This window comes from Pipra filicauda, unplaced genomic scaffold, assembly GCF_003945595.2.
Source record: "Pipra filicauda isolate LSUMZ 115617 unplaced genomic scaffold, ASM394559v2 scaffold4_size7858003_pilon, whole genome shotgun sequence".
Lineage (NCBI taxonomy): Eukaryota > Metazoa > Chordata > Aves > Passeriformes > Pipridae > Pipra > Pipra filicauda.
The window spans coordinates 6,584,280-6,594,341 of NW_024104643.1; the positions used below are offsets into that span (position 1 = coordinate 6,584,280).

General features: G+C 47.0%; 1 protein-coding gene across 1 annotated transcript in view; it reads right to left on the bottom strand.

Annotated features, from left to right (window-relative positions):
• The window catches only part of TOP1 (DNA topoisomerase I), a 65,558-nt gene extending 55,906 nt beyond the window's left edge, over positions 1-9,652 (bottom strand). Inside the window, exons 1-2 of the mRNA XM_027732456.2 lie at positions 9,546-9,652; positions 9,042-9,066 (exon numbers count right to left, since the gene is read on the bottom strand). Coding sequence (XP_027588257.1) covers positions 9,042-9,066; positions 9,546-9,578 — 58 coding nt within the window. The 5' untranslated portion in view covers positions 9,579-9,652. The remainder of the gene's footprint in view (positions 1-9,041; positions 9,067-9,545) is intronic.
• Positions 9,653-10,062: the final 410 nt, after the last annotated feature.

Below are 10,062 nucleotides of genomic sequence, written 5' to 3' on the forward strand. Positions count from 1 at the left end.
GGAATTATTTTCTTGGCTTTTTAACCATGAAGCCCCGTCTCTGGTCAATGCCTAAAAAAATTATTCTTAAAAATTCTTAAGATTATTCTATTTAGATACTGCCACACATCATCTAGCTGCAGCAAGCTGACAAGACATTTAGATGGAAACAAGACAACTTCCCATCCCCTGCACTATACACTGAGTAGTGGAATGAGCCAAACACTTTGAAAATTACAAAGCACTTGGTAAAGCTCATTCCAGAGCAGCCATGCAAACAGTGCTGGAGCAGTGGGTTTCAGACAGGACAAGATGTATGCAGCCCTATCCATGTTCAACATGAGACCTCATATTTCATTTGTTCTTATCATTTATTCCCAAGCACAGCAAAACAGTCATTACTGAGATCATAGATGCTTGCTGCAAAAATTAATAGGATTGTGCAAATCAATGACTGGGATTACAAAATGAGCAGCAAGTAGTAAAAGTCACCAGGGCCTTATTTTTAGAAAATCAATGAAAAATAGCATTATGGGAGAAAAATGGACATTTTGAAGAATCAGAACTATGCCTTCATTGAGAATCTAGGAGTGTTTCTTCCCTAAATAAAGCTGCACTATCTGCTGAATACTCCGTGTGTGTAAGAGACTGTCAGCTGTACAGTGCAGCTGATGAGACCTAACAGGCACTTAGCTAGTTGTCTAAACAACTAAAACATCAGTGTCTTACCAACATTATTCTCATACTAAGTCCAAAACATAGCACTGTACCAGCTACTATAAAGACACTTAACTCTAGTCCAGCCGAAACCAAGACACCAGCACAGAGCACGTGTTTAAGGGACACTGCCAAACATGGGTCACACAGACTGATCAAAACATTTCAGGGAAGCTACAAGTACACTCCAAGCTTTCCTGAGGCAGAGATCAGTCTCTCTCCAGTCATGGAAAGATACAGCCAACGGCAGAATTACTCTGCTGCAGCACTGAATTCCATGAATGTCCATCTGTCTCTAACACAGAACGGTCTATGCTGGGCAGAACCACGAAGAAAAACCTTCATCTTTTGGTGGGCACTATGAAGCTCTGCAATCCTGAGACAGAAGGGAGCCATTGTCTTGATAACATTCTCTAAAAAGCTCCTTCGCTGACGAAGGTATGAGATAAAAATACATACAGGGACACCCACACAGCTCACAACTGCACAAAGCTTATGGCAAGATTGTGAACACGAACAAATAACTCACGTCAAAGATATCGATAAGGAATCCAAAAAGATCTACTCATCGGAAGCTTTATGGGAAGCAACTTTTGTCTCTTTAAGACTGACAGAAGCCTCCTAATAAAACCATTTCCTAGCAGCCTGATGCTGTCCCTCTTTACTCTGCTCTCATCCCAATCTCAGAAGTCACCGCCTTCAAACTTACAAAGGAGTTTAAGGGATTTAAGTGCTTCGGGTGGAGGCACAGGCTGTTTTTTTGAGGAGGCACTGTCTGCCGAGGCTTAATGACAAGCACCTACACTAACCTTCCTGCTGTGCCTCCCATGAGCCTGCACTGCCCCCATCCCATCAAGATAAGCACTTCAGACTTTTTCCAGCCCCCGCCTCCAAAGCTTCCCAAGACAGGAGTAAGGAATGATCGACGCTGTCTGTCCTTGTGACCCCTTCACTTTGGAAGTTGGCACATTCAAAACAGAGCAGCTGCCAGTGCAAGTCAATCGTCCAGACTGACCCTCTACTGTGACCACCTTCAGGAGAAACTGTTGGGATTCAAACAGCCACGAACAGAGGGACTTTTCCCAGGGTGAAGCAACAGCTTCAACAAATGTTGTATTCAGCAGGGCTGTCTGGCCATGCCTTCTTTTTTTGTGCAGAGTATTTATTCTAGAGGAGAAACAGCCCCTGAGATGATGGAAAACATCACCAGAACTCTGCGATAACACCAGCAAATTTGTGAGGCAATTCTTGTTTGAACCACTGTCTCTCTTCTACTCATCCTTCCTCATTACAGGACTCCATCTCTATTAATAGGGAACTAATTGCCAAGGTCTCCCACTTCCCCACAAGCATCAAGTCTGATCTCCACCAGTTGTGTTGGAGGATCTCCCAGAACACTGTTTGTTGCAAGGACTGCCACAAAACTGTATTTCCTATCACCGCTCCTGCTGACACAGGCTGAGGTTTAACAAAATCCTGCTTTTAATATCAACAATTCTCAGACTTCTCTGAGATAAGTACATGTTACAAAAGAACAGGTTCCAGGAAGACTGCCTGCAGCTCCATATTCTCCTCTTTCATTCCCACGTCTGGAGCGCTCGCTTGTTCATCAGCTGAGTGGCTACAGAAGTCAAAATTAGAAACCGAATTTCAACTTGAAAATACGTACGTATGCTCATCTTTCTAAAGCCAGCAGCAATTTTCTACCACTCTTTACACCTTGCAGGTCACAAGAATCCAAAATTAACTTCGCCCTTTCTTTTCATGTCACCTTCCAAATGTCCTAACTCTCTCACTGTGACACCAGCAGGTATCACTGCAGCTGACTAAGATCATTAGTTTAAAAAGCAAACATTCAAGGCAAAAATATTTCTAACTATAAACCTCATTAAATCCACAGGAGCTATTTAGTATTTATGTCAGCCAGGACATTTTGAACAAATGCTGTGCTAAAAATACTGTAGTGTCGTACACACCGGGAAACCACCACTACAGTGTGTTGAGCTGAGCTAGGAAATAGCAGGAGCCTGCAGCAGAAAAGGCTCTCTCTGCTCTGCCCAGAACAAACAGCACTTCCACACCGTAGTAATTCCAGCGTTCAGCCAGTGAGGGACAGTGGGAACCAGAGCACATGTGGTGGGAGCTCCCTGGATCGGACACAGTGGCAGAGTAAGGACAGCAGGAACTGGGAATGCTGTTCAAACAGAGTGATCCCACTGTAGCCACAAATGGGGGTTTGAATTGATTTTGTTTGTTTGTTTGTTTTTTCAGAAGACCAGCAGCACACTCACTGCTGAAACGACAGCAAGCCCATACCCTTCTCCTGTTCTCTTAACAGGAGGAGCCACTCTGGAATCCAATGATATCCACATTTTGATGATCTGTATTTAAACACTGGCAGTGCTAAACGGCTCAGAACGAGAGTCCTGCAGGGAGAAGGTACAGCCAGGCAGATCTGTCACCTGCTCTGTCAGAAGGGACAGTCCCAGGAAAGCAAGCTGATAAACACTGATTTCTGCATCGAATATCCTCTCTCAGATTTGCAAAGCTAAGACACAGTCCTTCAGGACCCCAGGCAGGACAGAACACACAACACTAAATAGATTTTGCTCCCATGTTTCAGTGTGTGAGGTTTTCTGTAAAATGTGGGGCAGTTTCTATAAAACTGGCAGCTGCAAAGCCAATTCAATTTAATAAGCCAATAAATATTCGTGAATGACTGCATGTCCTACAAGGAATTGAGAAATTACATCAGCATAACCAGCTCGAGCAGACTCGAAAGAGAAACTGCCCCATCTTGAAAAGCCATAGGAAAAAAAAATCTGCACTGATTTCCTAGGTTAAATTGTATTTTTCTTACATAGTCACTGTGACATTAAAGCTCATCCCTGAAGTCCAATAACAAAAAAGATACACTGTCAGCGCTCCGCTGATTTTAGCAGAACTACAGCAACTTAAAACACCAGGAACAATCTGAGCTGGAGCCTCCCTCTAACAGGGCAGTGGCTTGTGCTATTTCAGCAGGTATTACTTTAACAGGAATCCAGTGAAATCATTAACAGAGGAATTTGAGTCAATGAGATGTTAAGTACTTGCTATAATTACATATTATTGCAGTTTCTGCTGACAGTTGCAGAAACCTTCAGGAGGTTGGAATTCAATGAACTATCTAACTAATATCTGAAGTCACACTTGTAAATGAAATTAAATCTGAATTGTGCTCAATCTCGTTTATGAGCTGTGCGTCTAATTCACGTGAAGCCATGCAAAAAAAGCACACTTCCACGTTGGTCCCCGGTTAAAAAATGTCATGTTTTACAAAGTAAACAAAGTAGTCCTGACAACACTCTAATAACAGCAGAGTGATTAACACTATAGCAAAAGGAAAAACATCTTAAGAAAACTTGCTAGAAGAAGGAAGCACACGGGCCATTAACCCCCAAAACACATCTTCCAGCACATTTAAGTAATTCTGCTGAGTTTTAACAAAAACACAAGTTGGCCGCAGCTCACAGAAGGGCACTCAACTCCCCACTCCCACAAGACACCCATTAAGTTTTAACCTGAATGCTGAATGTGTCAGAACAATTAACACAACAGACCTCAAGGTCTCCAGCAAAGCCCTTCTGAGGCTTCTGCTGGGAAAACAGAGGCAACCAACTAATGTAGCACATGATAGTTAAGAGCAGTTTACCAACAGTACATCTATTTACACTTCTGAGAAGCGTCACGAATGATCGATTTGTCAGAGTATTCTCACTTATAACAATCTGAAGATTATCTGTTATGTCCTACAAGCCCTGCAAGGGATTGCTGTGAACATATTGAAAATCATTGCAAAAAAAACAAAACTAAGAAATTTTGTAGAGATTGGCGTCTGACGTGAAACACTTCTAAAATAAAAAAAAAAAAAAAAGCTAAGTGGTTACAGACTTAAAACTACCCAAGCATTGTTCTGGGGCTGTGGGCAGCACTTCCCACAATGCAGGCTCATCACCAGAGCCGCAGTCTGGAGCAAAGGCAGGGAGCAAAGCAAGGAAGGAACAGGCTCCATTCTTCAGGATTCACATCTCCAAGTACCACAGAAAAGGCAAAGGACATTTTCAGCAGAGATATCAATCTGCACCTAAACACCATTAACTACCTTTTGTATTTGGGACCTCTTGCCAAGCACTTGACATTTAAAGCACTGGTGAGACGTGCTCCCAAGGAACTTTAGACAGACCTCCCTGACGTGTGACACACAGAACGAGCACAGGCAGTGCCTTCAAGCTTCCTAAATCCGTGCAGTTTGTTTAGTACAGGGGCTCTAACAGCAGCGCTAAGGTACACACAGCCCTGTGCCAGAAGTGGCCCTGCTCTCCTTCAAAAAACGCTCACCCACCCAGAAGGCACCAGCAAAGCAGCAGCAAGGAAGCACAAATCTGGTCCTCAACAGACTGTTTCACAAGCACTGAGAAATCCTAAGGATCTCCGTTATGTTCCTTTTCAGTTTGTTAGCATTTAAATCACCCACACCTCTTACTGCACAGCTCTGGCACACATGAAACATGAACTTAATGCAAAACACAAAACGTGCTGAAATTCCTTAACTTGTAAGGCATTTGGTTGGGCACTCTTGTTGTTTAATTTAATCTCCCTCCTGTGCGTTCCCCTTCATGTTGTCACCCTGATAAATACAGAGGTGCCACATGAGCGCTCAGGCCAACATAAAAAACCTGCCAGCTCCTGATAAGATGCTGCAGCTGCAAGGGCTTCTTTTTTCCCCCAAAAAATAGTCAGTGTTAAAGAAGGCCCTCCTTCAAGCATGTTTGAATTCCAGAAGCCACCTCTGTGACGTATGATAAATTCACACTCGACTCCTGTTAATACACTGTAATGGTTCCTACAGTGATGCTGACCTCAAATTGCATCTTAACATCATCGGTCAAATCAGCCAGATGCAAAAAGCACTGCTTGGGGTGATGTCCTCAGCTTCCACCCAGAGCAATTCTGGATTCTACACAAGTTCTGAACACAGGCTGCTGAACAGCCAAGACACTAATAGCTGTTAGTGGAATTTAGTAGCTTTGGAATGCAATTTGATTATTTTGCAAACAAAAGTCATTTTTATCTACTGAGCTCTGCAAACACAATGGGAGAGCTGAAAGTCAAGATAAATTGCTTTTAGTCTCAACATTGTCCTCAGTAGTAAAAGGTTGTTACATCCAACGTTAATAACAAAGCTCTTAAAGGCAAAACTCAACAGAATCCAAACCTGGGGAGAAAGGGTCATTTTCAATGTCCAAGCTGTACTTGGAAATGACAGCTTTGGACTCCATTTCCCTTCTACAACGGTGAAGACTGAGAATGCCACTTGTAGAAAAGGCTCTCTTTTTCAGCACAGTATTGTTCTCAGGATGGTCTGAAAACAGGCACTGCTGGGACTGAACACGGAGAATTCTTTGAAAAGCGTACGGATACTAAAAATACAGCTAAGGTGAAAAAAATACCCACTACAGCCAAACAGGAGGGGGAACCTGGATATCGACACAGAATGCAATTACCCAAGTTGGAATTTGCCCAGGACACTCTTGCTTAGAGTGATCTGGCTACTTAATGACAAGAAATAGCCAGGAACACATATTTCCTGCTGGCACCCTCTCTCACACCTAACGCTACCCTGCCATCAATGAAATGGGCGTGTAACCAGATCCAAGCTCACAGTTACAACCAGGGTGCTCCCTGGTGACCTGCCATGGGCAGATCCACCCACCTTACTGCAGCTGCAACAACTTGTGTGACCACAACCCGAGGTAGTGTGTCCACTGACCCAGATAGGAACATTAATAACAACAGGAAGCTTCAAAGTGCTTAAACTGCTCTAAGACTGATACACTATCCAGGAGTCACCTAAAACATTCTTTATTAACAAAAATGTTTACTGTTGGTACACTCAATATTTAGAATGAGTCAGTACCAGCCCCCAGAAAAGCTTCTCTTCCCGAAATGTAAAGCACAGGAGGCCCAAGAGAACACTTTGGCTCCACTGTGGAGTGCTGCCTGACAATAATCAAAGTACAAACCAATTCTAAACATCTGGAGGGGGGGGGGGGGGGAAAGGACTTGAGATTCCTACAACCCACTCCTAATCTTTGCCACCAAATAGGATCAAAACAAGAAAATAAGAGCTGGAGCCTCACTGCTCTGCTAAACGAGAACCGCCGATCTCGGATCCGCGCGCGACAATTCCCAACACACGAGTGCACAGAACTCCTGCGTGGAGGAAACAAGACTGGGAGCAAGCAGAGCTGACAGGTTTTCAGGGAGATCAGTGGTGGTCACAAGGTCAGAATGGACACTGTCTATTCAGCGTTATTCCCTGAACAAGACTAACAGGGTTACACGCATCTTTCAGCGTCGAAAAGGATTTCGAGTTTTAGGGGCCTCTGATCAGTCACAATGATGTTACCTGACTGCCATCAGTAATGACAACAGGAGGGAAAGGTGCTGATACCTACACTGGTATGGAGCTGTTGGGTGTAATTGATTTACCAGGAATTCAGTTTTTCCATCAAGGTGTCTTTGAATTTCTGTATTGAATTCCTCCAACACATGGTAGAAATAAAAACTGCAGGAGTCTTTAAGTGCTGTATGTCTAAAACTCTTAAAAGAATAAAACAGCACATGGTCACAATAGAGGAGAAAAATCCCTCTAAAAGGCTCATTGGAAGCTGGAGTGGAAAGGTCAAATATACATCACTTCCCCTATGTAAATCACTATATAACTAAAGCTGACCTGGGAGTGCTTTTCCCCCAAAAAAGATGATCCTTAAGCAAGTATTTCCCAGCATAAGAAGGCTACAAGTATTCAACTATATGCTTATATTTATGTCACTTTGAGAGTTACTCCTGTACTTCTTGGGAAATCCACTGCATCCTTTCTTTTAAGAATTATTCATAGAGCCCTGCTATAGATTCAGAATGGAAATGAAAGTTCAAAAACTGCATATTTGCTACTGCCTGCTCCTACTGAACACACACAATCACATTCCAATGAACTCACAGAAAGAAAGGTGCTCACAAACGTAGATCTGTAAATATTTACATGCAGTAGCTTACAAAGCACCCAGGCACGTGGACATCACGCAGAAAAGCATTCTAAAAATCAGTGTAACTAAGTCAAGCAGATATTTTCAACCACTTTTTTTGTCCTCTACCACCTCAGCAGTCAGAGGACAGCTCAGAGCTCCTCACACATCCCAAACAGTGACAGGAACACACACACACACAAAGGTTGGTTGTACGTCCTCAACTCCCCTTCACCCTGCTTAAGCCCTTCAATTTGACACCTATCAGGTGAGAGGGGGCTTGCAATTAGCTTGCTACCTAGAAAAATGAATAAACAATCCGAAAAAGTTAGCAGCCATCAGGCTGACTAGAAAAGATAATAATGTATGTATATATACAAATATAAATATAAATAGACATGTAAGCGTATCAATACATAAATATTTACACATAAAATTCATATATAAAATATATACATACATGAAATTACAAGACTGCTATAAATATTTCTGAATAAACTGAAGTTAGCTTGTAAACTCCCTGAAGTGATGCTGTCTACCTTTCTGGAATTGTCTACGCTATGGTGTGTTTTTATTTTTAAAGTGGATTTTCATTCTAATTAAAAAGAACCCACCCAACAAGATAAAGTCACATCAATTAAACAGCAAGACAAGCAACGAGGCTGATCTTAAAAGGGATACAACAGATTCTTTTAAAGAGCAACATGTTGCAATCACCCTTCATTTTAGGGGAAGGGAGGGATTCCCTGAAAGGAACAGAGCCGGGGAGCAGTGTGGGGGGAGGGAGGCTGGCGATTTAAAAAAAAAAAAAAAAAAAAAAAAAAGACTTGGGGGATTTTAAATTTTTTTTTTTTTTTTTTTAGCTAAAAACTTTGTTTTCCCCTCGGTTGGAAGGGGCTGGTGCCGGGGATGGCGGCCCCGGCGCCTCTGCAGAGGCGGCTCGGCGGCTGCTCGGGGAGGAGGAGAAGGAGAGAAAAGCCACAGAGAGAGGAGAGAAAAAGAAAATGGCGCAGAGACTAAGTCCCGACCGTCGACAAGGCGACTTTCCAGGGAGGAATCGGGGCCCAAAGGCGACCCGGGCAGGCCCGCAGCGCTCGGATCGGGGGCCTGCGGTGCCCCCACTCGGGGCGGCGGGGGCCGGGGGGGCCCGATCCCGGCGGGAAAGGGGCGCTCGGGGCGGCTCGATGGGAACAATGGGGCCGGTGAGCGCGGAGCCGGGACTTAGTCTCTGGGACGCCATGTCTGGTGCGAGGGGCGCGCCGGGGCCGCACTCACCGTTCGCTCGGAAATCCGCCTCGATCTGCGGGGAGAGCAACACAGGGACACACGGTCAGCACGGCCGGCCCCGCGGGGCTGGGGACCGCCGCACCCCCCGCCCGCCCAGCCCCGCTTTTACGGGAATTAAATACCGAATGGGAACAGCCCGGCGCGATGCGGAAGGTGATGGGGGGGTGGGGGAATCGCTCCCCCGGCGCCCGCACGGGGCCCACGGGGGGACCCCCCGAAGGGGAGCGAGCCCGGGGAGCGCGGCAGCCGCCCCCTCCCCGTGTCCGCCCGGGCAGGGGGTCACACCGCTCCCCGCTCCCACCGCCCCCGCCGCGGCGGGGGGACACCGCGCTGGCAGGGCTGTCCGCAGGGACACGCCGGGCAGGGCACGGCGCCCTCGCCGGGGTTACGGGGGTGTCCGGCCGGCGCGGCCGGGGCCGGCGCGGGGGGATGCGAGCACGGCGGCGGGGGTCCCGCGGGAGCGCGCCCCGCGGGCGGGCTCGCAGCGCTCACCTGGGAATCGTTGTGCAGCTGGTCGCCGCTCATGCCGGAGGCGCGGGAGCCGGGCGGGGCGGCGGGAGCGGGCAGAGCGGCGGGCAGAGGGGCGCCGGGCGCAGCGGGACCGGGAGCGCGGCGCGCTTGTGTAACAGACTAAGTCCCGTTTTCGGCGCTGTGCGCAGGCGCGCCGCAATTTATACCGGCGGGGCGGGGCCGGCCGGCGGGAGGGCGGGAAACGGTCGCGCATGGATTTGCATCCGAGCCACGCCCCCCGCGGAGCCGGCAATATTTGCATACGAGCCACGCCCCTCCCGCGTGCTCGCTCCCACCGCCACCCCGGCTCGCTGCTTTACATATCCGGTCACGCCTTTTCCTTCCGTTCCTCCAATGGCGCGGCAGAACCCGGCCCGTATTTACATGCGCGGCCCCGCCCCCTCCGCGCGCCGCCGGGCCCGGTGCATTGTGTAAGACCCGTGCCCCGCTGCGCGCGCATGAGCCGCCGACTATTTGCATACAGGCCCCGCCCCCGCGG